At 39.4% G+C, this 27036-nt stretch overlaps 1 protein-coding gene across 11 annotated transcripts in view; it reads left to right on the top strand.

Annotated features, from left to right (window-relative positions):
• The window catches only part of TRAF3 (TNF receptor associated factor 3), a 70352-nt gene that overhangs the window by 16643 nt on the left and 26673 nt on the right, over positions 1-27036 (top strand). For 6 of the 11 annotated variants that reach the window (XM_056493184.1, XM_056493181.1, XM_056493189.1 and 3 more), the window contains 5 exons: positions 4875-5018; positions 19504-19760; positions 22796-22847; positions 25129-25233; positions 26001-26168. In XM_056493184.1, coding sequence (XP_056349159.1) covers positions 19519-19760; positions 22796-22847; positions 25129-25233; positions 26001-26168 — 567 coding nt within the window. In that variant the 5' untranslated portion in view covers positions 4875-5018; positions 19504-19518. The remainder of the gene's footprint in view (positions 1-4874; positions 5019-19503; positions 19761-22795; positions 22848-25128; positions 25234-26000; positions 26169-27036) is intronic. The other 5 variants (XM_056493186.1, XM_056493190.1, XM_056493187.1 and 2 more) reach the window with 1 other exon arrangement.

The following is a 27036-nucleotide window of genomic DNA, read 5'->3' on the forward strand; positions in this document are numbered from 1 at the left end:
TGCAAACCAAGGAAGGGATTGAAGCTGAAGATGACCTTCAGTGGTGAATTATTTTCAATAGATAAAACTTTGAAGCAAAACTAACTACAACTGGGAGCCTAAACTGGGCATATATTGTCCACTACATGAATGTCAATGTTAGCTAAGCCATGTTAGAAGAAAAATTGTAAAATCACTGTGTCAGTGCATGGGAGCTCAGGAGCCCCTCTGAAGAGAAAGCAGAGGACTTGTGCACAGCTTTGAGAAATTAATCTTCCATGTCTTGGTGGGGGAGTGGGTAGTAGTTGTGTTCATTGAGTCTGTACCTGTGTTGCCTATTATATTGGCCTTTTCAGGGAAAGGAAAACCTTGAACCATGCCCCTGAAAGCAGCCAGCCTTTGCACTGCTCTGAGCCGAGCCCCCGGAGGACGCAGCTACCGCTAACCTCTCCATTTCCTCTCTGCTCATCCCCATCCAACACGCTCTGATTGCTGGCACTGCCCCTCTCCTGGGGCTGCACAGAAGGTGGGGAGGTGCCAGGAGGGCTGTTCTGGAGGTTTCTGAGCTCTCCATGTCATTGGCAGCATGTGCTCAGCGTTCCTCAGTGAGGCTGAAGCAGGGAGATGGGCAGGATGCTCCCCCAAGGAGGACTGGATCTCCAGCAATAATGGGCTGCTGATGGAGGCAGCTGCCATGAGCTAACAGATCTGGCCTTGAGCCTGGCTCTGCAGGATGCAGAAGGAAGCAGGGGTGCAAAGCAGTGATGAGCCTATTGTTTGTGATGAGCCAACAACTGGCTGATTGACACTGAGGGCTCATTGCTGCTCCCTTTGCTCTTAAACACAGCTGTGGAGAGTGGAGGGGGATGGAGGTAACTCAAATTATAGTTATTATGTATTATGGACTTCTAGTGTCCAGAGAGGCAGTGGGCATAAATTAAGACAAAAAAAAAAAGGATAAAATTCCATCTGAATACAAGAAAAGCTTTTGACTAGGGGTGTGCTCAAATACTGCAACAGGCTGCCCAGTGTGGTGGTGGAATCACTCTGCAAATATTCAAAACCCAATGGGTGGCTGTGCTGGGCAGCTCTGCCTGGGCAGGGGGCTGGCCTGGATGGTCTCCAGATGTCCCTTCCAACCCCATGGCTTCTGTGAAAGCTTCTTTAATATTTGAATGTATTCTTTTGCTGCTGTTGTGGAACACTTGGGGAATAATTATAAATGCCCCTGCTGGGCACTTGTCTCACAAATACTGCTGTTGTGTAATCATGGCAGTTTTAATTGTATAGGGAAGGCATCCAAGTGCTAAGTAGTTAATTGACTAAACTCCCTGATTTAAGCAACAAAAGCAGAAAAAAAATCCACCAGTATCTCCCCCTTCCCTGAACTGAGAAAACACCAAAGCACCCTAAATCTTAAAAGACATTTTGGTTTTAATCCCTTAAAATATTATGGTTATGAGAATTAAATGCAGCTTTATTATAACAAAATTGTTTATTATTTCCTTATTTCCTCTAGTTTTGCCACAAAGTACTATCATCCAATTTTCCTGTGAAAAATGAAATAAAAAGTAGGCAGGAGCATGAGAGGAGAAACAACAGAGAAAATGCTGAGAGATCCCACTAAATTGTGCACTTTATGCCTTTCAGCCCACAACTAGGAAGTCATGAGATGATGTGACAGAACTTTCCTGTAGCTGTGATCCTTTGCTGGGCTCTTTCAGCCCTCCCCTGATTGCATTTTGCACAGCCCTCAGAAAGACTGCAGTGCAGTAGCTGGCAAGGAGGGAATTACTAGGAGGGAAAATCAAGCTGTGGTGGTTCCTCTTGCAGTGTGGTGTTGCTGAGATCTGCATTTTGGAGGAGGTAATGAATGGCTGCCTTTGGGTTTCCAATTCAGAAATCTGGAAGCTTGCAATAAAAAGGATGTGGATAAGTTTTCATTAAATGTCCCTAGAGTGTGCATGGCATGCTGGGCAGCCACTAAGCTTATTGATGCAGTGGTTTGGGTTTTCTTCTTGATACAAAACACCTGCAGTTTCTCCCTAATACTTTGTTTTTAATCTTCTGTGCTCAAACAGTGGAGAATAAGGTAAGGTACTTTTTGTTGACTAACATATAAAGGATAATGGAAGTAATTTCTGTATGTTGTAGCATGCAACAGTAACTGTGCTTGTTGGAAAGTAAAAGTTTTGATTGCCTTTTTTATTGCTTGTAATTCATTGAAATTCATTGTAATAATTTCCCTGAATTAGCTAGTATATTCAAGTTGAGAAACAGTTATGTGTACTTCATTAGTATTAAAAGATTTTTTTTTTTTTTTGGTAGTCAGTTTTCACTTTGGTTTTCCAATATAATACGGAATTATTTTCAAGATCAATTATTTTCAATTGTTCTGAGAATGTTCCTCTTTTTATGTTAATCTTAGGAGCTAAATCCCCAATCCTTTCTATGTCTTACCAATATCTTTGGATTTTTTATTTTTTTTTTCATGCCGGATTTTTAAGGGTGTAGCACTGTCATAATGCTGCTATTCAGCTGTGGAGTGCACTTGTTTAGCAAGAATGAAACTTTGGAGCCTCCTTAATTCTCTGTGGTTTGGAAGGGGTTGGTTGGTGTCTTGGGAGGGAAAGGAGAGGCTGAAAGTGCAAAACTCTCTGCACTAAATTTGGATTTATATCTAAGAATATGAAGGAGCATATTCTGGGCCATATAATGGCCCAGGGTCATTGATATAATTGGTGTCTGAAGTCAGAATGGGAGCTAAGAGTTTTAGAGCTCCAGTTTTTTGCTGAGTTAATATGTAAATGTTTAGTACAGAAATTTGTACTACCTTCATGACATCTGTAGGTATAATGGGCTGACTTGTAATTTATATACTGTTTTGGTGGGGAAAGTGTTGCAGATCTCCTTTTTGTTTGAGTAAGCATTTATTCCTGGAGTTTTCTGTAAATCTCAGTGCTGGGCTGTTTTTCCAGGTAGTGTGTTTCTAGAATGAGCCAGATTGGGTTTTCACTGGCCTGTGTGTGTTTTGCCAGAATCTGTAACCACTCATTAGCATGTTACTTACTGTGATTGTGGTCCAAAGTAGCATTGCTGCTACTTTGTTAGCAGCTGTAGCCTTTCCTTTCTGCTTCCTGAGGACCAAAGGTGAATTGTAGCGCATGACTAAGATAAAAAAAAAAAATCAGAAAGCCACAAACCCTCCTGTCTGATAGCTGTGGCAGTTTGTGGCATTCCTCTGGCTGTCTTGATCTGGTGTTAGCGAGCCCAGCTGTGGCAGTGACAGCCTGGCATGTAGGGTCAGTGGCATTTCTGTGACATTTGTGTGACCCTTTGCAGCCAGCTGTGAGTGCCAGCTGGGGCTGAGCTGTGTCTGCAGGATGGGAGTGTGGAGCGCGCTGCCCTGCTGGGCTGTGCTCGGCGCCGCCCGGAGCGACCCTGGCACCGCAGGATAGCCCAGCCTGGCGCCGCAGGATAGCCCAGCCTGGCGCCGCAGGATAGCCCAGCCTGGCGCCGCAGGATAGCCCAGCCTGGCGCCGCAGGATAGCCCAGCCTGGCGCCGCAGGATAGCCCAGCCTGGCGCCGCAGGATAGCCCAGCCTGGCGCCGCAGGATAGCCCAGCCTGGCGCCGCAGGATAGCCCAGCCTGGCGCCGCAGGATAGCCCAGCCTGGCGCCGCAGGATAGCCCAGCCTGGCGCCGCAGGATAGCCCAGCCTGGCGCCGCAGGATAGCCCAGCCTGGCGCCGCAGGATAGCCCAGCCTGGCACCGCAGGGCAGCCCAGCTTGGCACCGCAGGGCAGCCCAGCTTGGCACCGCAGGGCAGCCCAGCTTGGCACCGCAGGGTAGCCCAGCCTGGCGCCGCAGGGTAGCCCAGCCTGGCGCCGCAGGGTAGCCCAGCCTGGCGCCGCAGGGTAGCCCAGCCTGGCACCGCAGGATAGCCCAGCCTGGCACCGCAGGATAGCCCAGCCTGGCACCGCAGGATAGCCCAGCCTGGCACCGCAGGATAGCCCAGTTGGCACCGCTGGCACCGGGGCTAGGGGGATGCACGGGGCACGGGCAGGGCTTGGGCAGCTGCAGTGCTGTGCTGTGTGCCTGCTCTGTGCTCCTAGTGCCAGCTGAGGCTGCCGCTGTGCGCTCACAGAAACCGCGCCTGGGGCGTAAAGGTGAGAGGGGCTGTGGGACTTCAGGCTTTGTGTGTGGTGACCTGGACACTGTGAACTTTACTGAACTCTATGTCACCTTTAAGAAGGCACATAAATAGAGATTACTGTAAATTTGTATTAATTATGCTTTTGGACTCATTACTTCTTTGTGCCTGTAAAAATTCCAGGATCAAACAAACTTCCCCAAACTAAGTCGCTTACTTCTATTGACCTCTTGGAATATTGTCGTGGTGTGGCTTTTTTGTTTTTGTTTTAGTTTTTTTATTTTTTTAAAAAACACTCTGCAGAACACTTAATTACTTTCCCAGAATTGAGCTGGTGTTTTCAAATGGAATTTGTCAGACTTTCTGAGAAAATAACACTGCTTTGAAGATTTTGTGTAGTCTGTAATGACTGACAGTGTGTATGGGTGGAGAAGTTTCTGTGTGAGCGAGAAAGCAAAAAATATTAGCTGTGATTTTACTGTGCATGTCCTCCTTTAATACTGTTTTATTGAGAGTCCTTTGTGAGCAATAGTGGAGGAGAAGCAAACAATAGTTTAAAAATTATGTTGATATGTTTTGTGTAGTGTCCTTTATTAGTTATGTTTAGATTATTTTTAAAATTCATCATTAAGAATTAGTTTGGTGGTCTAATGAAATTAACTAAGTAACTTGATAGATATTCTGAGAAGCCTTTTACAGGGTTTTTGAATGAAGGTAATGTAACTCAAGCTTTTTCTTTCTTCAGGGCAAAGAAAGAAACCAGGCAGACTGTAGCAAAGCTCCCTTTATTGGCAAGAGTAAAGAGAACCCTATCAGAGCATTGAGAAAGCCTATTCTTCCTTCTTCTCAAGCTGCGGATCAAATGAGATTCAGATAAAACCAAGGAAATGTAAGCAATCAGAGAGTCTTCCAAATCTGGGGGAGGTGTGGGAAGAAAAAAAGTATACAGGTTGGATCAAGAAAGCTGTTGCATGGGCTTTGGAAATTAAAAGCTTTTATTTAAGCTAACAGCTCAGTTTTTAATATTATAGTCTCTTCAGTTGTCTGTGAAGGAGAATTGTTACGTGAGAAGGAACATATAATTTCCAGACTGATACAGAGTTTACCTGTTAGCAGGTAATTAGTGAAGAGGTTAGAAAGAGCAGTAAGAACCAAGTCTGGGCAAGAACTGTAAAGGATTCCGACCTTTATTCTGTTCTGGCAGCACCTGTGGTACCAAAGAGGTCTTTAAATGGGAAAGGGTCCTGTAACCTCTTCTTAAGGTGAACCTTTTCTAAAGGTTATATCCTAAGAAAATACATACATTTCATGGAATTGTGTTACTGTGAGTTTGGACACTCACCTTTAAACTCCTCATGCTTGTAACTTGTGTGAAACTGTATTCACATATATGACATGTTCCTTGGTGGCACTGCCACTGCTTTCTGTGGCTCTGATATGGTAAAATCCTTCCTTTTGTTTTTAATGTGAGATTTTTTTTGGCTGCTGGGAAAATTCTCACGTTTGTCAAACATGAAAAATTGACAGCATTGGATAAACTCTGAAGGAGATTTATTTGGAATTACAGTTTGATACACTTTCTCTCAAAGGTTTCTTTTGCCTTTGCCCGAGTGCAGGGCTGAACTGGGCTGTACTCAGCCTGAACTTCATAAGCTTGCTGTGTACTGGTTAGGAGACAAATTGCTGCTACATTTATTAAAGATATTGTGATTTATTTATTTTTTTTTTCTCCTGAAGCATTAATGTTTGGGTAGAAGAGAACATTTTACTAAGCAGTCTTACTATTTGCTGTGAAGTAGGTGCTTGGAAATCTGTTTTCCTTTGGTTTTAATTCTAGTCATGCACATAATATCCTCTATGAAAAAAAATTTAATACAATTTTTTGAGGGCATTTCTTTTGATCACCTTGGCCTGAATTTTCATGGGCAATCCTTTCACCAATTCAGCATTGCTGGTATGATGAAAAATAGATTTTTACAATATATTCTCCTGGCATCTGAAGTATTGATTTTTGTGTTGTGCATCAAAGTAAAACTTGAATGTGGTAATGAAGGGCTTGATTGAAATTACTGTTAAAACTGAGCAAATGAGGGGGAAAAGGGGCCTATATAGAGGAAAATAAATGAGTACAAAAAGTTTGTACTAAGAGAGACAATCTCTTATGTGCCTATTACATTCAGCTAAGGCCACTTGAAAAAAAATTATCTGGAGATGGTTTTAAAAAACTGGGTGTTGACATATTAAAGATGTAAAATTTTCTTGTGGGAAGTGAGAGAAACTTAGGATTTTCTTCTCTCAGCTGAACTTAAGATGCTGTGGATTTGCCTTAATTACAGCTGTTGCCAGCCCTGTGTCTTGTGTTAGTGCTTTGATGGAGTCCCTTATTTCACTGAGACACAGAGGCTGCTTGGATTGATAACAAAGCCCATCCTTGTTCCAAAATGGAATAGCCTTCACTGTAACTAATCACAGCTACCACCAGCACAGCTGTCAGTGAATAAGTGTAACTCTGGTGCAGTCTGTACCCCAGAGAATAAATTAGTGAAGTAGTAAAACCATATAAAGATAAAAATGCAATGTGAGTTTATGTATACCTAATTTAATGATTTTTTTTTTTCCCCCAAATAAATGTCTTGAAAAATGGAAAATTGTTTTTAAAAGCCCCAGGACAAAGGCAACCCACTTTTTTGACACTGTGACACTTGTCTAAGCTGTAGAACTCACTGTTCTGAGATAACACTAAGAATTTGCTGCTCTTGACCTCAAAATAATTGCTTGTAAATTTAGCAGATGTATAGAGGAAATAGGAATCATGCTTAACACAATCTTTGGAGCTACCTTCCTCCCCCCCCTTTTTTTTTTTTTTTTTCTCTTGCCTATCCCCTTGTGTATTGTAGATGCTATATAATGATGGGAAAAAGTTCCAGGAAATGATTTGAGCCTGGCTTGGTGGATTAACATTACAACATTTTTAATGTATTTTGTGACTTATGCTTTATTGCAGGAAGTGCATTTATATATATTCTGAATTGGATTAAATTTGGCACTCCTTTGGGATCTGCTAAAGGCAGCCATAAAAGAATTTCCAAAACGGTGTGAAGCAGGTTGAAGAAAGGATTCTTCTCAGAAGTATTTGCAATGTTAAAGTGGTAGTTCTCCTTACCTAGAGATGTAGGTTTGTCTTTAATATTATACCTAGTGTCTTCAGGTCCTGAAATTGCTTCCTAAGATAATAAAGCATTGGTGTACAGTTTATTGGAAAGTATAATGTAAAAAAAAAGAATATCTTGACACCTAAGAAGTGTGGGAAAGTTATTTCTTTTTATGGGGACTTCTAGGAGGGTTTAGAGTGGTGACAAATTCTACTAGAAGTGTCCAAAAAAAAAAATACTTCCTACTGATGTAGAACACTTCAGGCCAAGGATGCTATAAAAGGTGAACAATATATTGCTTATTATACAGTTTAGGGAGAAACAAAATGATCAAGTTTTAAAATCATGTAGCAATTCTGTAGAATTGGTGGGTAAAAAATCCAAACCATTGCTGTAATATGGAAGCTTCATTGCCTAGATACAAGTCATTTTCAAAAGTGGGAACCAGCACTCTTTCCTCTGAATGTCATTAGCAGTGCAGGATCCTGTAGCTCTAATCTTGGGACTTAAGTCACTTGCTCTATCAGTGAGTGTCCTCTGCATTCTTCTAAATCTGGCATTTGCTCCAGTTGTAAATTATTCTTTTCATTCTGCATATCTAGACTGTGCCTCTGTGAATCTTTATAAGCAGATAATTCTTCATGAGCATAAATTTTCCAACAAATCTGAGTATTCTCACTTAGTTTCTAATGTAACACCTGGAGGCTTTCAGGTTTGAATTTTCAGAAATAAAAATGCGTGTTTAAAGGTTAGATTGCCATTAATGCATTAAACAGGATTGCTTTATTAAGTATTTATTTGGTAGAAGTGAACATGATTTCATTAATATTAACTAAAGAAGCCCTCAGGCAATGAGCATGCAAAAAAAAGAATTTTCAACTAAAACTGTCGACTTCACGTTCCAAATCTGAAGACACATCTCTTCAAGGCCTTGTGGATGGTGTGGAGTGCACCAGCTTTAATGTGTTTCTGAAGCAGCAGCAGTACAGTATAACTTTATCAGAAGTTTCTTTGAAGGGTTGCTATTGCTTGTGTGAAACTTTTTTGGCTGTGTAACAGTGATAAACACTTGATTCTGGGTAGTGATGTGAAATTCAGTCAGAAAAAATTATGAATTACTTTTACAACCTCCACGTTAGGTATGTTGTAGAAGGATAACATCCTCATTGATTTTTGTTAATTCTCTTAATCCAGTACAAGAAAAACCTTCAAAGGGACCTGGGGTTTTTGGTCCTTAGTAGTATCCTGTCTAACCCAGGGCTGTAGAGATGACTTTTTCTCAAGATGTCAATGATATCTATTGATCTGAAACCTCCAGAGCTGCACTTGGTGTAAACCTGCAGGCAGCAAATAAAACATTTAAGGTTGGCAAGACAAAATAATAGCATAGTTTGTTACCTGGCAAAGTAATCACAAAGAAGAGAAGCTAGGAGAAACTGTGAGAGAAACAAGGAAATTGCATGCACGTTCCATGTAAGAGTCTTTTAATGGCACTTAACAGTTTGAATAATGAATATGGTCATACACCAGCAGGCATTTGTGTTTTAGGTGATCTTGGCTTCCAGCAGCACATTCCTAAAGTCTGTGTTTGCTACAAGAGGAACCAACATGCTCCTTCCTTTCTTACACTACTGGGAAACATGTTTTGTGAATCTAAATTTTCAGTTAGGGAAATCATAGCTTCCTCCATGAATACCTTAATAAAGGTAAGAAATGGTTTAGATAGCAGTGAATGTGAAGTTGTGATTATGAGGGCTGTGACAAGTCTGGGTAAGGGGTTTGTGACTTTCTCCTGAAAACTCAACTTCAGTAATACTTTTTTACTAGAGCCATAGAAACTGGAGTGTACTTTAGTATAACTAGAAATTCTAGCACAAATGGTTTAGAGGATTCTTTTTTTTTTTTTTTTTCCCTTCCAGATTCTGTTTACAAATTTGGTTTGTTTGGTTTTGGTTTTTCTCATCTAATAGAAAAATCTTAATAAAACTCCCACATTTTTCCCAAATTCCAAGATGTTGGTCATAGATAATAAAATCTAAACACTGACATGTACAGTGTAGACATTGAAAGCACTGAAGTTAAACCTGCTATTGCTTCATTACATAAGTGGACAATGTTTTCCTTTCCCTCACATTCTGATAAATAATAAAATATAGGCAAATGCAAAGAGACTTACACTCTCTTTCCCTTTTACTTCCTGAATAAGAAGCAATGGATTGAGACAAAGCTGAAGACATCATCTAGAATGGTGGGAGATTTCACTCAGGATTAGTGAGAAGTTGAATTATGTGCATGAATAAATGTCTTCCATGCAGTTTAGTGTTCAATAAATATTCTGACAATATCACATGCTGTGTTAATTTCTAGAGTTTGATTAAGGGCAGTGTAAAAAAGTATTTCTTTCTTACCTGTGTTCATAGTATGCTGTGTTCAATGGTATAAAATGGAGGAGCAGGAAATGTTTTATGACAGTGAGTTCATTTCCATGAAAGACAGATTACATAGATTTTTCTGAGTTTTGGATGTAGGCTTAGAAAGCTTACTTTAATTAGAGTGGAAAGAACTTCATGTGGAAGTGAGATACTGTGTTTTCAGTTTTCTGGTGTGGTCCTTTCTGTGGTTCTTTCCTTTTCAACATTTCAGTGTTGAGTTCAAAAAGTGCCCAGCCATGACTGAAGTTGCATTCTGTTTCATTTACCAGAGTCCTCTAAACTCTGCTGTATTCAGAATTTCCTGGGAGGACTATTTTTGTTAAAGATGAGCTGCATTTTAAAATTAATTAAGTAGTATTTTGTAGGTATTCTTGAGAAGGCAGTTTTGCAGTAATTACTTATAATAAGCTTCTTGAAGTGCTTTGGGATTTTTCTTTTTATTTGTTGGTCTCTGACACCTTTACCTTCACATACTTTCTTCTAATTGTAGAAGATGAGGTACTACTTGTCTTATTTTTTTACCTCTGCTGAGATTTCAAAGCTGGGTTTATTAAGAGGCAGCACAGATGCACTCTGTCAGGAATTGGCAATGCAGAAATATTCTTCATGCACTTGGCAGACAGCAGTGTAGATAGGTAGGCTCTGATTTGGGGAATATTTTCTGCTCTTCTGATAGACTTGAAATTTTGTTAGTTTTGAAGCTGAGGATCTCTTTTGACTAACAGAAAGGAAAAGAATAGCATTGATTGATAGGTCTTGGTTTAAGAACAAAGAAAAGGTTGACAAAAATACTGCAATAATCTTTTGATTCCTGCTTGGTGATTTCAGAGATGCAGAGACTTGGTTGTCTTAAATTGCTGTAATTTATAAGCAAGTTGTTCCTGGTTATTCTTGCAGCAGATTTTTCTTGAAGGCACACCTTGGGAAGAAAAGGGACTAGACTAGGTCTCTGGAGGATGAGGCATCATTTTCTAGGACTGTATGCCAGGGTCAGAATGACTGGGACATGCCATGTGCATAAACCCCTGTTGGTCCTTGCTGGGGTTTCTTGTGGCTGGTTCCAGTGCCCTGCTGCAGCAGGAGTGGGAATCCTGGGGAGCACTTGGGCTTTTGGGTGTCTGACATTTGACACTACCACTTGTATCATGTGAACCAAGGACTTGTGTGCTGTGCAGAAAAAGTGAAGGAAGCATTAGGCTTGCTGTGAAACAGGAATTGGAGGAAATCTGGATTGATGGAAATACCTTTCCATAAAAACAGAGTGTTCTGAATGCAAATATAAACTGGTTTTTCCTAGTTCTCTCTTCAAAGCACATGTAAAACCATTTTGAGAGGAAACTACCTTTAATTTCAAATATGATGATTTTCATGGTGTTTCTGGCAATATTTTATCTGAGTGTATTTCTTCTGTAGAAGATAGAACTTTTTCTTTGTAAACAGAGCCAGAAGTTAAAAAAATAAAAGATTCATAGTGTTCATCCACTTCCCCCAGATAGGACTATCAGATATATCTCAATCATGGACTTCCCCTAAACAGCAGAGGAAGAGATTAAAGTATACTTTGTTCTGTGTTCATCTGATCATCTTTTGATCTTTCCTGTTCTTTATCTGCTTCTACTAAAAGCCTGGTATAGAAATACAGATCACAGCTGGGGGTTGACTCAATAGGTAAAATGCAATAGCTTTGTCTAGGGGTGGATGAGAGAAAAGAGGAAATGTACAGGAACCTAAATTGGAATTGGAAATGCAGAGGAATACTAGTCATGAGCTTGGACAGCATTTCTCTTATCTGTTGTCTTGTAACCCAGGCTTTCAAAGCTTAAGAGGTCTTTTGATTTCTAAAAGATGCTTTTGATTTCTTGCACTTCAGATGACTTTATACTGTATTTTGGAAGCCCAGTGAGATTAGGAAGTAATTACTGAGAGCTGTAGATAGCAAGTGTAAATCAAAATACAAACACTTTATTTTACTGCTGCCTGAGGCTGAATCTTAAAGCTGTTCTGCTAACCCATGTGTCGTGATTCAAGGGAATGCTATAAACCTTCAAAAAAGTAAGAGCTGAACATAGTGTCACATAAAAATCAGCTTTCCTTAATTGCACTGACTTACTTTTTCTGCTGTCTTTTTTTTTAATAGATAAAATTTAAGCCCTTTAAAAGTTGTGGGGTTTTGTTTTCTCTCATCTGGGGAAATATGTGTTAGACTAAATGTTGATTGTATTCAGCAAAGTATTGGATAGTTACTAAAAAAAAAAAAAAGGTGCCAGTCCCTGGCTTCTTGGGCATTCTGAGCTATGCTAATACTATGTAATTATTTATAAATATTACTATTCTAACCTCTTATTGCTGATGTAATTACTTTCCAAATCTGTCTTTTATTTGGAATCTAGAAGTTTGTTACACTGAGCAGGAGAGAGTATATGCTAGAACTCTTTTCATGACAGCATAGTCCAGCAGACTTGCTAAATTGAGAACCCTTGTATGGGGATTCTCTTTTGTTTAATCCTCTCAGAGACTTCACATAGGTGTGTAGACTCGTTTTTTAAATAAATTCCGCCAAGGAAATTGAGAAGTTAAAAGAATAAAGCAATGTAAAACTTATCTTACCATTCATTTTCAGCTCTTCAGTCATCTTTCAATCTCTAGAACATGGGAAATAGACAATGTTTGTGATTCAAGTGACGTGCATGGTTGTTTTTTTTTTTTTTTTTGCAAGAATGTCATTATAGCATCTTTTGATTATACTTCTGATTTTTTAGGTCAGATAGGAAAAGAAGTATTAGTCTGTACCTTCCAAAACAAAAATAGTTTTCTGTTTTCTTCAATAATTTCTACAGGCTAGAGCCTTTGGAGATTGTGGTGAAATATGCTTTACTTGCTTGAGATCATAGGAGTTCAAGTATCAGAAGGGGCCTTTTTGCTCCCTCAGAATATCACATCATTATTGCTGCAATAAAAACTCCTCACAGAGGGTTGGTGAGTGCTGGGAGAGGTTTCTTCACCCAGGCAGTTCTGAAAACTCGGCAGTGGGCAGCCTGACCTGACTTTGGAGCTGCTCTCCTGGGCAGGAGGCTGGGCTGGGTGAGCTCCAGAGGTGCCTTCCAAGCTCAGCAGCTGGAACACTGCACTGGTGGGAGGCTGCAGATGGCAGAAGCTTCCTGAGTGGAGAGCACTCCATGCACTGCTTATGTCTGTTTTCAAATGTTTGGCCTCCTTGCTTATACCCAAGCACTAATTTTTTTTTTTTTTCCCTGTTGGTCTCCATCTGTTCTGTAATATAGTATGTGTGATCTCCAGGTGTTCTCCACAGCAAAGAAGGTCCATGCTTATGAAATCAGAGGGCAAAGTTTAAAGTAGCTAAAATAACAAATTTATTTTACCACAGAGAAAAAGAAGTTTTAAATACCAATATTTATTATTATAATACCTATTTCCAGGATGTGCTCTGAGAGAATATGGGAAGGGTTGCTAAGTCACCAATGATGATACAACCTTACACAGTGAGAAATATAAGACCACTCCTCACCTTCTTTTAGATTTACACACAAACACTAAGTCTAATTCTTTTACAGAAATAAAAGCAGCATTGATATTTAGGGTATATTAATAAATATATTTGATATTATAAAGTATTTAGGTATCTGGAAATACCTGAACCTCTGGTTAGTTGGTCCTATATATATATATGTATATGTGTATATATATGTGTGTGTGTGTATATATGCTCTGGAGAAGTAGTAAATAGTACTTCAAGCATGAAATGCATGAAAGTAAAAATAAATAAATCAGTAGTTCTCCTGTGCAGACGAGGAGTGAACATGCCAAGACCTCTGACATCACACAAAGCAAATTTGATGGATGGTCAGCTGCTTTTCAAACCTGCCACTCTAGGGCTGCCTCAGTCATGAACTGAGTCTTCTTTTGGAGTGATTCAAGCCATTTGCATTTTGTTTGTCTGCTGTTCAGTGCCCCTGCCCAGACTGAGCAGTGGGATAGTGCCATAAGGCCAGGCTCAGGTGTGCTGATGTTGTGACAATGATACTCTGCAGCAGGACCCCTTCACACTTGAGAGCTCCAGAGTCAAGATTCCCCCTGCTCAGCCTTATTTTAATATTTTTGACATGTGTGCCTTGAGTAAACTGATAATATGTTGTCACCAATATACTGCTTTCAGCTTGCATTACTGTTTTAACAAGGCATCAGAGTATGCCAATAGATGTTGCATATTATAATCCCCCAAACCAGCTCAGAAGATTTGTCTAAAATGGTGAAAGAAAGATGGACATTCTTTTTAGTATGTGCCAGGAATTTATTAGAAGCTATAAAATGCTGAAATACAACACAGAGGAAAAGTTCAGGTTGTTTTAATAATTTAATTTTAAGATAAAGGTTTCTGAGTGCTAACTTGAAGCAATAATTCTTGATGATAGAAAGCAAGTGAGCTGGAAGAACTGAAGATCTGAAAATACCTCTCCTGGTACCTGGTTATCTGTCTCTCTGAGGATGTCTTGTGGAATATGGAAGAAAATTCTGTGAAGAGCAGTGAAACTGAAGAAGTCTGTTTTCCTGCTAATCTGTGTTCTACATTCCTTTTTTTACCCTTACTCAAAAAAAAACCAAACAAACAACCCCAAAAAAATCCATCACAAAAAAAAAAAAAAAAAAAAAAAAAAGGCAATCAAGCAACAAAAACCTCTAAAGCTGCAGCCCAGCCCTGCTTTTATGGTATAGGAGGTTTGTACCTGTCTGTGCACTGGCTGACTGATAGTGAGTGCACTTCTACAGCCTCTTGCTCACTGGGACACTACATTAAGTTTCTCTTTCTGTTCCTCTCCTAGCTGCTCATTTTCATGAAAACTCTGTCCAGTTGGTTCTGATGTGGTTTTGGGAGGCTGAGAGACAGCACAATCACAAGCCCTTACCTCATTAAAAACTATATAAAAAAATTGTACCCCAGACTGCCCAAAAGAATGACCTGGTTAGGATGAGATGCTGAAGTTTGTGTGCTTTTACACATTTTAGATACAAAATTTTTTTTGAAGAGGAAAGGTTACTTTTCTGCTCTGATCTTAAGCTCCCTGTCCCACTTTAGGTTTCTCTTTCAGAGCTTAATTTAGATATTGTGCATGCAGTGCTGTTCTGTTTCAGGAACTGATGTTCTCAGTGCAAACTGTAATTTGATCAAAAATTTGCTGTCCTGTAGTAATAACCAAATTAAACCGTGTCATGCATTATTCTCTTCTAAGGTACTGTAATGAAAACATTTATTTCTAATAGCTTTTTGCTCTTTTTGAATTTTAAAACTGTGATAAAAGCTTATTTACTTCATATTGTCAATACACTGAAACTGTCTTCATGCAGAGCTTTCTAGGTTCCAAATCCCATGGTGCCAAGTGCAATCAAATTTTTAGGAGCATTTTAGATTTATATAAGAGGGAGTTTTTTTTCTGTTTCCTTTAGGATGCAAATTTATTTTGAATTTTCATAGAAGCTTTATTGTATTTCTGTGTCACAAACTGGCTTTATTCCCAAAGAACAGATCATAACAATATGTGGTAGTACAGAACACCAGTGCAGATTTTTAGGTTGTTTGCTCTTTGTGCAGTGAGAACAACACCCTTGTTCAAATAAGGAAAGAGCAAAATGCCTTTTGTTTGGGAATTCCCGTGCTTCCTAGTTCTCGGAACAATTTATGGGTAAACTCACTTTTGCTTCCAGTTTCTAGGCTTCTGTACTAATATTAGTATTAGTTAAGCACCAGCAAGTTGTTCTGACCTTCACTGCAGTATATACAGCTTGAAGCATCAGCTGAGGTCCAGCCTCAGGTTCTTGAATCCCACTTGTATTGAGCAATAGTGACCAGACTGGGCAAGCAGTGTCACAGTGCCACCCATCTGGTGGCCACAGCAGTGTCCCCAAGTGTGTGTTAGCACATGCTGGCTGCAGGAGAGGTGGCTGAGAGACAAGCAGCAGTGCACAGAACCAACCTTGGTGACTGTGCCTCTTTTTTTTATGTGCTTATCTGTCCTGAAAAGTGATTGTCCAGGGTTTAACAGTTTTAAAAGATGTCTAAAAGTTCATATGTTTTTATTGTGATGATCTTTTCCCACAGATAAGAAACTGGAATGTAAGAACTAGCTGGTGATTAATTAGGCATTGAGATTTAGCTTGCTGAGCAAGAACCAGAGTCTCTGGGTGGATGGCAGCTTGCCATGCCTTTAGGAGTCAGAGGCCCCCATCAGAACCAGCCCATCTTAAATGCCCTAGCTAGGCTCCTCTCCCTTCTCTCTGGAAATATGTTACCTTCACTGCCATAAGTGCAGAGTATCTTACTGAGGTGTGACTTCAAAATTGCTTCTTGTTGGCAGTTTGAAACATGATTATGGGGGAATAATCTGAGTCCTGCTGTTAAAGGTTCCTGAAAAGGAAGAGAAGCCATTGCAGATGACACCCCGTAGTGGCATGGGAACCATAACAGAGTGCTGTTTACAAAAGGGTGGCAGCTGAAATGTTTGTGTTATCTGTGCTTGTGTTCACCACTGATCCCACATGCAGATGAAGGAGCATATAACTAATATGCATGATGGCAAAGCTGTGTGCATACAGACAGATAAACATCACTTCTCCCCATCCCCTTGTTAAATACAGCTTATTCATTGAAATAAAGCTGTGGTGGTCTTGTGAGCTCAATGCTCTGCTGTATTTTGTGACAGTACTTCATGAATGGCTTCTGAGTTTTGCTGCACAAGAAGAGGCTGGCATTCAGAGTATAGTGGAAGAGAATTCATCACCAATCTGGCTGCTCTGATCCAGAGCTCGTTTAGCTTTTCTGGTCCGACATACTTCTTCATAAAATAAATGCAAAACCCAAGGCAGACAGATCCGACTGTTAGGATATCACATTGTATGTTTTATTTGTCATTGTGCTTTCTGCTTGTTTTCTGTGACAAGATCTCCAAGGTGTCAGTTTCAAAAGTGGAGTCCTGTGGCACCCTGTGCAGTTTATTGTGGTGTGAAATCTCTCTTGACAGCTGACAGTCCAGCCTGGAGCAATTTTGTATCTCTGTGAAACTCTCACCTGCTGCTCACTTGGCATTCGGTGCTGTCTGTGTTGAGTCTTGAATATTCTCCTGTCACCTCTGCCTGCCTCCTTGTGACTAATTATTCAGTTTCCTTGAAGAAATCTTGCTTTTGGAAGACTTCACATCTCCAATCATCTTTAGCTTTTTGTTCAGAAGAAATTTAATGGGGAAGCAGACATTCAGTAGTTGGGGACTGTGACTTGCAAGTTTGGGAACTTTGAACTCTCTTGACTTGACAATTCTCCTGTCAGCATCTCTTTTTAGTACCTTTTTTCCTATACTTCTTTTGAGGGTTGGAAGCAGGTCATGCCTGGTTTTTTCTGTCATTTTAAGGGAAGTATTGTTCCCTGTGTTGTTCCTACAAGTCAACATGGTTGAAGTTGGCTTTTGACTTCAAGAACTGACAGAATAGTGGAGATCTCGAATATGGTTTTAGAGGGAAAAGAGGTATTAGTATCTACAAATCAAGGAACTGAAACATTTACAGATTCCTAAACAAAGTGCCAAATGAAGCTTTTCCAGTCACACACCGGAAGCAAGTCCATAGGCAGCTAAGATTCAGCAGCCTGGATACTTAAGGAGTTGCACTTTTTTTCATCTCTTGCTAATCTTTTTCTCTTACAACCACAGAAAAGTGTCAGGTCCTGTGCTCATGACTGCATTTCCCCATGTCCAGCCACTGATGTACAGCAGCAGCACTCATGCCTTGGGCAGTATCTCAATCTAGACTACTTTTGTGAGCTGCTTTCTTTCTCATTCATGGCACTTCTGTGAACCTCCTTGTCTGAATCATGTTCTCAACATCAGCCTTGTTTCTTTTGTGCTGGTTACAATCTCGAGTTGCCTCTTCAGTGTCATTATTACCTGCTGGGTTTTTATGCTTGCTGGTGAAACTCTAGCTAAGGTCTGAAATAATCTGAATTTCCTCATTAATGAGAAGTGTGAGTCACTTTCAGTTCAGCACAGACTTTTCGGTTCTTTCACATATTGTTCTGTCAAGACAAGTCTCAGCAGTCTTTGAAGAGCAGACAAGGAATAGAATAACATTAATTCAAATTATGGCTCAGAGTTTATAGTAGCTTTTCATTTAATTTTCTCTTTTTTGGGGGGGTGTGTTTGTGTTGTTTGGTTGGTTTTGGATAAGGTACCCTTTGGATAAGATATCCTTTGAATAAGGAGCAATCAGTGGGACTGCATGCAGAGTTGTGAGGATGAGTTCCTTGGGCTCTCTCTGAGTTTGGTGGAGACCAGAAAGGCTTTCCTCTGGGTAAGGGGGCAATGAAGTGAGAATTCTTCACCCTTGCTCAGCTGGTGTTGTAAAAACATGAAATGGTCTCAGCATTGAGTCACAATGATTTTGTCTTTTGTTTCTGTAAATAATGGCATCAGAAATCAAAGAAAATTCCTTACCCGTTCAGTTTGCATGGAGAATTCTGTACCAAAATTATAGATGCAGAAAATATCTACAAGTAAATATGTTTCACTACAAGTGTGTGGTTTTGGGCTTAGCAAGGGAAGGTAAGATACCACAAAAACTGTGTGCAAGAGGATTTGTGTATTTGGAATGTGAAACATTTGACTCTCTTAGTAGCATTTGTGGACATACTTTGAGAAGTGAACTGAGTCTCATTTCTTCATTCTGCTTTTTAAAATTTGAATTATAGCTAAATCAGCTGAGGCAACTGCAGAGCAGTGGAATAGGTTTATATCTAAATTACCAGTTAACATGTAGAGAGAATTGAAGTTTGCTTTCCTCTTGCAGATTGCCAGACACTTCTCATAGGTAAATAGCTGTTGTATCCTCCAACTGTGCTTTCTCCTGTATATGCTGTGCCTTCCAAAGGGCACTTATGCTTCTTTGACTATGAGATTAGCTAGGAAATGATTGAAAACACATTTAAAAACTTAACCTGGGATATTATTTCTCTGTTGTTCTGCTAATGCTTTGCATGCTGACCTAGAAGATGGATTGTCCAAGATAATAGGTACTGTAATTTACTTTTCAGCTGGATTAATTATTTTCTCAGCTGCCTGTCAGTTGTGCTTTGCCATTTTACATAGGCTCTTCTCTGCTGTCACTTAGACTTGGCTCAGCTGCTCTCTTCAGGTGAAGATGTGCAGTGAAAAGGTTGGAAAGTATCTAGTAAGTAAAACCCTTTAGTGGTGCTGTAAAGCAGACTTAAAGCAGTGTGTCTTTCACTATGCTACTGCAAAGGGATTGACAGAAAAAGTGGGTAGGGGAGCTGGGCAGGCTCTGGATACCCTGTGTAGGACACTGGTGGTTGTGTGCTTTTGCAGCATTTGAGCAGGATCATGTGCTGTGCTGTGCCAGAGCACCTTCTTCACCACACCTCCTGCTGCCTCTAATGGTTGGACTTGAATATTAAGCAATACTTTTTGGAGAGAGAGAGAAAGATCTGAAAGAATCTCTTATGTATTCCTAGAGTGGTGGCCATAATTAACACTTCATTTTCAGGAGAAGGTTTTAATTCTTTGCTTTCTAGAGCCTTTGAATGTGTAGACTATTTTACAGATTTGTGCCAAATATACTCAGGCAGAAATGTAGGTGTTATGTTCACATGATGTGTGGACACAGATCTCTTCTTGATCCTTTCTGATTTTATGCAGTCTCTCAGGTGCTCCGTTTGTTTTACTTAAATGGTGAAAGAGGTCCTCGTTTCTCAGTTTTTCTCTCTTTTGGTTCACAGAAACTATCTTAGAGCATGGACACCAGTAAGAAGTCAGAACCCCCTTTATCTGTAGAAATGCTGCAGCAGAGGGCCAATCCTGACCGCAGCCCATCAGCATCCGTCTATGTTCCAGAGCAAGGGGGCTACAAAGAGAAATTTGTGAATGCTGTGGAAGATAAGTACAAATGTGAAAAATGTCACCTCATCTTATGCAATCCTAAACAGACTGAATGTGGACACAGATTCTGTGAAACCTGCATGAATGCCTTGCTGAGGTATGTTGTTTGTTCTGGTAGAGCATCTTGATACCTTTAAAGTTTGTGAACTGCTGACATTACTGTGAACACCATTGCAGCTTAAGGAATATGAGCCTTCCACTGTTGCTTGCTTGAGAATTTGTTATCTGTGTGCTGGTGCAAACATTTGTGCTCTATTCTAGGTCAGGGTAAGGCAACTGAGCTTTCCATCAGTATTGTTGGAACAGTTGTTAAGGTGGTGTAATCCTGTGTAGCAATGTGTTAGGTAAGAATTTCATTCCCTGTGGAGGCCAAATGGAGTATCTGTTTCTCAAGACTTCTGACTTGGGTAATCTGGTGTCAAATACACAGAGTAAATTGTCTGTGTGAGGAACTGAGCTTGTACACAGGTTCCTTGGGGTGGTGATACCTAACCTGGCTGTGGACCCAGCCTCAGAGATGGGTGTGGGACCCTTGGATATAGATAACTGCTTGTGGAGCAGTTTCTGTGTAGCCCTTCCAGCTGTTTGTCATGGGACTTGTGTGTCCTGTGGATTGCAGGAGGGTCAGAAAGGCTGGCATCTCTATTACTGAGATGTTTGGGCCAGAGTGCAAAGAAGGTCAGGGAATGATACAGATGTAAAAGGAATGCTGAGAGGTGCAATCTTTCCCAGTCTAGATAAAAAGAAAAGTGCAATCATTCAGGGAGTGTCTAGGTTTTAAGAAGTACCTGTGCATCAGTAGATTTCTTTGCCTCTCAGTGTTGGTGCATTACTGCTGGTTGTATCCAGCAGTGTGATTTCAAAACCTTATGTAATGTTTGGAGACTGTTTAGCACACTTCAATCTCCTGGAGTGAATAAGCAGCAAATATGTTCATGTACTACTGGAAAAGCAGAAAAACAGAAGATACTTGGCTTGGTGACTGTTGCATACTGGACTACTATCAGAGAGAGCATTTCACTTTGGAAGCCTTGCTGATCTGTTTACCAAGTGTTTTTGTGACCATCCTGACTCTAGATGGTTTATATGTCACTTGGAAATACTGTAATCTGATATCTCATACTTAGATACCTAAGTCAAGACTACATACAGCATGGCAAAAGAGTATGAAGTTATTACAATATTCTGTCTCCTGATAAAGAGTAATTTCTGTACTGGGCAAACACAAGGGTCCATAGCTCACTAAATGCACTCCTGCAGGTTTTGTGCTCAGCACTTCAAATTTAAAACAACGACCAAAAAACCCACCGACTTTTCTTTTGATACACAGTGGCAAGTGAGGTGTGGTATTTAAGAAATGCAGTTATTTCTTATTGAGTATGTGTTTTGGGAAGATTCTTACATGTTAACGACAGTGACTGCAAAAAACCAAGTACCTGCCATGCTTGGATGTGCACAGGTGGACAGAACAGATCCTTGACAATCTAAGCAGTAACAATTTGGCATTCCTAGAGTCTGGGCAATTTTCCTTCCCTGCTGTGAGACATGCACATGTGCTTATTACAATGTAGCTAGAATATGTGTAATTTTATCTTCCTGACTTTCCAGCCAGTCTGTTACTGAAAAGGACACTTAAGGCCATTGGGTTATTTAAGTGCTTGTTGCAAACAAATCCTGTATTAAAATAAAATTTACATCTCTCTTTTTTTTTCTTTTTTTTTTTTAATAAAAAGTGTGCTATAAAATTGGAGGTAAAGTAGGTTTATGTTGGTCCTGCATTTGGTACATTTTTTTTTCATTCAGTGTTGATACACTGCTGCATACACAAACACACTAATTATGTTAGCAGTTTCTGTTCCAGGGTTGTTTGAGGACAAGGAATTGGGAGTTAGTGGAGATCCAGCAGTAAAGATGTCTGCTCAGTATGCAAGAGTAGTTTGAAAAAGCAAGCTGGATGCTTGAGTGAATTCAGTAAGAGCAAGGAAAGCATGACATTGTATTAAACACTATATGCCCTGATGTAGTTTAATTCTTTTTTTTTCTCTGACTTATGAAAAGCGTTACAGATATTGAAGCTTCAAGGTACTTAAGGTGCTCAGAAATGTGATGAGACACAAAATGGTTGGTTTGAAGAGCAGAAGGCAGTGTGATGATTGGAAATAACCATAGAGATTATATAACATGATTGAACTTTTTCAGCTTTTGCATTGATTTGCACTGCTGCTAGGTAGCCTGTCAGTGAGTTGCTTTATGAAAGAATTCACACGGCTTTTACCTGGTGCTTTTCGTCTCGGTGCTTTACAAGGGAGGTAATTTTGACTGTTTCCATTTTATGTGGGAAAAGGAGCTAAAAAGGAAGGAAGCAGCCTGGTCTGGTGCAGGGTCTTTCTCTCCATGGCAGGGGAATGGAACCAGATGAGCTTTGCTCTCTTCCAGCCCAATCCATTCTGAGATTTTAAGGGATTTACACTGCAACACTTGGCAGGTCAGAGCCAGAAACAGCTGTAGAAACTCAGGTTTTCTGTACTCCAGTTCCTCTTCACAGTCTGTCTCACTCCTGATTCTGCCTGTTGTCCAAGAGGTCACAAGTTTGGTATTTAGTTTACCAAGACAGCTACAAAGCAGCAGTTCAGATAAAGGACAGCAAACATCTGTAGCAGTTGCTAAAACCAGAAAAGACTTGAAGGAGATGGACATAAATACTTTTTGACCCTAAAAGGATGTATAATTGACTGTCAAAGAAAGTAAATTTTCATTAGGTATAGTTTGAGAAACAATAATTGAAGAAACAGTATTTTGCCTGTTTGCAAAGACTGAGGAGTGACAGCAATTTTGGATCAGATGCAGATTGAAAAATAGGGAATGAATTTTGCCAACTTGAAAACCACTATGCAGTTGTCTGGAGACATTGTGGTGGTCTTACTTCTTTAGGAATGCCAGATACTTTCCACTGAAAACTCAAATGTTCAAATCTATTGATATAGTGTTGTATTTTCTCCTTATAATGAACTATATCCACTTTTAATGGTTTTAGAATATACTGAATATTCAAAATTAAATGCCTCATAAACGGAAATTTTTGTACTGCAAAAATTCAGATGAGCTAAAATAGTTTTTCTCTTTTCTCTTCAGGTCTTCTAGTCCCAAATGTACAGCATGTCAAGAAAGCATAGTAAAAGATAAGGTATTGTTAAAATCATTTGTTATTCAAGCCTATTGAACTGTGTCATGTACACAAGTTGTGTTACTGTTATGTGGTAATTATTTCATAAACCTAATAAGCTGCCTAAAGAGGTAGATTTGTCATGCAACTTAAGCCATGCATTTTATAGAGGTAGGTGGCTCATTTTTCCTGTTAACCTCATGGTAGAAAACATGTCAGCTTCATCCCAAAACGTCCAGACAGGTGTCACATCTCGTATTCAAAGCTGGGAGCTGCAGCAGCACATTGCAGCTGTACTCCCATCAGCCAAGAGGATGGTAAGAAATATTCCATCTCCTGTAAAGAAGGGAAATACTCTATCTCCTGTAGGTGCAGGGATGTGACAGTCTAGGTGAACAGATTTGGTGTATACCAGTGACTGCTGTTTCACTCATCTCTTCTTCAGTGTGGTGTTCAGTGAACCTCACTGGAATTAGGACAATGGGGAGTTACAGTAATAGTAATGGAATCAGATTATTTTTATATGCCTAAGTTATTTCAGTGATACCCTCTTCACTGTTTGTCATATCAAAACTTTTTGCTGCCTTTGAAATGTTGAAGGTCGAAAAACTTCTTGGCTTACTACATGGTTTATGTGTTTTTACATTGTTGCTAAAGTGTTCAGTAGATTATTTGTGCTAGTAGTCTTTCTTGCCTAAATGAATACTTGTGTTCATAACCATTTTCAAGAAAAGGTTGATAGGTGTGTTAATCACTGTTTTAATCCAAAGCAGTTCTCTGAACAGTGCTCAGCATAATTTGGTTTTGTCATGGTTGGACTCCCCATGAGCTCAGACCAATAATCATGATGCCTAATTTATTTGTTCTTTTAACTCTGACTTTCTGGCTCTCAATATACATAAATATGTACATTTGTTATGAAACTTCAAATATCTTTAAAACAAGACAAGAAGGCCACTGTATACTAAATACCTGTTAGAATAACTGTGCAAATCAGTGTTTTTCATGAAACTGGAAACCTCTCTTCCCACAGAATGCTAAATCACAGAAATGCTTTTAGATAGTCTGAAAAAATTTAGAAGCTGTCTTCTTACCTTATCTTCAGGCAGCAAAACTCTGCATACTAACCCTGTGAATTACTTTGGACAAGATGCTGCAGCATAGCCAATTGATTATTTAAATGAGACTTGTTGATTCATTAAACTTCCCACACACTTCTGAAAAGTAAATAGGAATCAGTGACCTGTGTCAGATGAGATCAGATGAGAGGGATTGCAGTGTTCCCTTCTTCACTGATGCTGGGGATAGATTCATAGTCACTGTGGGCAGGTGGATCATAATTCTTGGTTAAGTGTTAGCATGCAGAACCATTCTATAATTACAGGAGTGCTGCAGTGTACACAGTATCACAGGAGTCTGTTTATCAGAGAAGCAGTCATAGGTTGGGCTTGGTTCTTAAGGTATTTCTTAATGGCTATTAAAGCAGTTAAAAAGCAATTAGAAGTTTATCTCTCTGGTTTTGGACTTCAAAATAACAGCAGTGGTTTTCAATTCTTGTTTCTCTCTTGAGTTCCTGCCCTTCTCAATTTGGCTTCTTGAGAGTTCAGTTGTATTGTCTCTTATGGGGTATCTCCTATAAAAGGTATAAAACTCAAACCCCAACCTCTCTATTTGTAACTTCTTTCAATTTTATTGTGGACAAAAAACACTGAAAGTTCTTATAAGCATTAAAATGGAGAGACAGTTAAAGCCCATTTATCTGTGAAATAAAAAACCTCCTTCCATCCCAAACCTTAGAAATATCTGTCATTATGTGTTACCACTGAAGTGCAAGTAGGTATTCCAGCCAACCAATCTAGTAATTTTGGGACCACCATCCATGAAATGCTTCCCTTGCAACTACTGTGCTTTGAAGTCTCTTTTGTCTCATGGTATTGTGCCTAATACAGCAGCTCCCCAAACAGTGGAGACAGTTCTAGCTTCTGCAGGTCTAATATTGGCAAGCAAATAGCAGCAAATTTGGTCCTTTCCTGTACCTTTCCCTTTATTGTATTTATAGTAAAACTGAAACAGGAGTAGAGTGTCTGTCCAAATACTCTTTCACTGAGCTGCTTCACAGTGGAGGAGCCACAGTGTTGTGCACATTCTAGGAAAATAGAATAGCAGGATTTTATTTTTGGCACACAAAGCTAGGATGGAATGACATTGCTGTAGCTGAATTGCATGGCTTCTACTTTATTTGAACTTGCATATCCTTGAGTGGTTTTCAGTTTCTAAAATAAAGTGATCTTTGATTTTTCAGGTATTTAAAGATAATTGTTGCAGGAGAGAACTACTTGCCCTTCAAATATACTGCAGAAATGAAAACAAGGGCTGTAAGGAACAGCTATCTTTGGGTCAATTACTGGTAAGATAATCTAACAGTGATAAGCTTTTGAGTTAAAGAATGAAGAAAAAATTCTTACAAATTAAAATCAGTCAGTTTCTTAACTTGCTCTCACTGGTGGTTAATGTGATTTATAAATGTTATGATAGATTTAAATTGTTTTGAAACAGCTTTTTTAATGAACTGTAAGGAATTGTAAAATATATGTGATTGTCTGGCACTAAGGCTGGGAAATATAAATGGATGAACCAAATGAAAACTGCAAGGAGAAATAAAATAGTGAAGAATCTTAATGTGTACTTGACAAATGTAAGAAATTTGATTTCTATTTCGGTGTGTTTTTATTTGTCTTAATCCTCTCATGGGGTGTTTATGCATGAAATTAAACCTTTGGCTTCTCCAGGGTTGTGTAAAATAACCTGTAGCTGTTCTGGTGAAGGAATGAGATAGCAGTAATTCAGTAACTCAGCAGTTGTATGGTATGGCTGCACATCAGTTTGCTGTGAGATGTGTAGATTCATGCTTTGAGTGAGCAAGCTCAGGTACCTAAACAACTTAAAGCAGTATCTATGTTTATAATATACCTTCAAAAAGAGTGCTTACTTTTTCTTTGAATAGCCTGTGTAGAATTTTTCCTGAGTAATTTGTCAGTGTTTGCTCTTGTTTGATGCAGTTCACAAAATAACTCTCCTTACTTTGGTTCTGAAGTTATTTAATGTTGGATGTCTTCAAAGGATGGAAGGCATGCACAAAACTTAATTGACTTTATCTTTTTTTTCATCTTTCAGACGCATTTGAGAACTGATTGTCAGTTTGAAGAACTCCCATGTCCTCGTGCTGATTGCAAAGAAAAAATACTGAGAAAAGATTTGCCAGACCATGTAGAGAAGACCTGTAAATACCGGGAGACAACCTGTAAATACTGTAAAAGCCAAGTCCCAATGATTATGTTGCAGGTACAGTATTTTCTTGTGCATATACATCAAGATTCCCTACATTAATGTAGAATAATAACAACTTTCTTGTCCTTCTCTGTAGCTGCCAAAAGAATTTTGGCCTCTCAGCCAGAATTAATAATTCAAAAAGGAAAATAGGCTGACTTTCAAAACATGTCTTTTTCCTATGGGAAAAAAGTGCATTGAATAGGAAATATTTTTTTTATTCTGATGTTCAGATACTGCATTTTAAAAAGTTCATATCCACTGCCTGACATTGATACTGAAGTTAATTTTGCTATGCTTTTTAGATTTTCTTACAATTTAAGTAATAAATGCAAATACCATAATAACAATCAAATATTGTACATGAAAAGCATAAGCATTGCAATTGACTGGAAAAATTGCATCTTCTATGTAATCCTTCTTGGGTGCTGTGTGATCTGTTATGGGAGGAAGGGAAGAATGTAAAACCCATTGTGCAAGGAAAGGAAGAATGTAAAAGCAAACTGTACCTTGCCATAACCAGCAGTGGCCTAAGATGAGTTAATGCTGTTCTTGGCATCAGATAGGCAGCATATTGAGGGTTAGAATTACAGAGCAGAGGTTGAGAAAGTCATGCTTTCTTTACACATGGAATTGTAACTTGACTGTGTTTGTGTTATTTCACATTGAAAGATAGTATGCTGAATCTATCCTAGGATGATTTTAGCATTTAAAAAAAAAAAGTCTGTCTGCATAATTTCTGTGGTGGTCTTGGATCTCACACCTTCTTACTGTAATAAGTGATGAAAATTCTCGTTTGTATTCTTGTGTGTTGTTTGTTAGGTGAAGTCTGACAACAATAAGAAGTGTTGTTTGCTTGGAGATGTTGTTACAGAAAGGCATA

The sequence above is a fragment of the Oenanthe melanoleuca genome, chromosome 5, assembly GCF_029582105.1.
Source record: "Oenanthe melanoleuca isolate GR-GAL-2019-014 chromosome 5, OMel1.0, whole genome shotgun sequence".
Classification (NCBI taxonomy): domain Eukaryota; kingdom Metazoa; phylum Chordata; class Aves; order Passeriformes; family Muscicapidae; genus Oenanthe; species Oenanthe melanoleuca.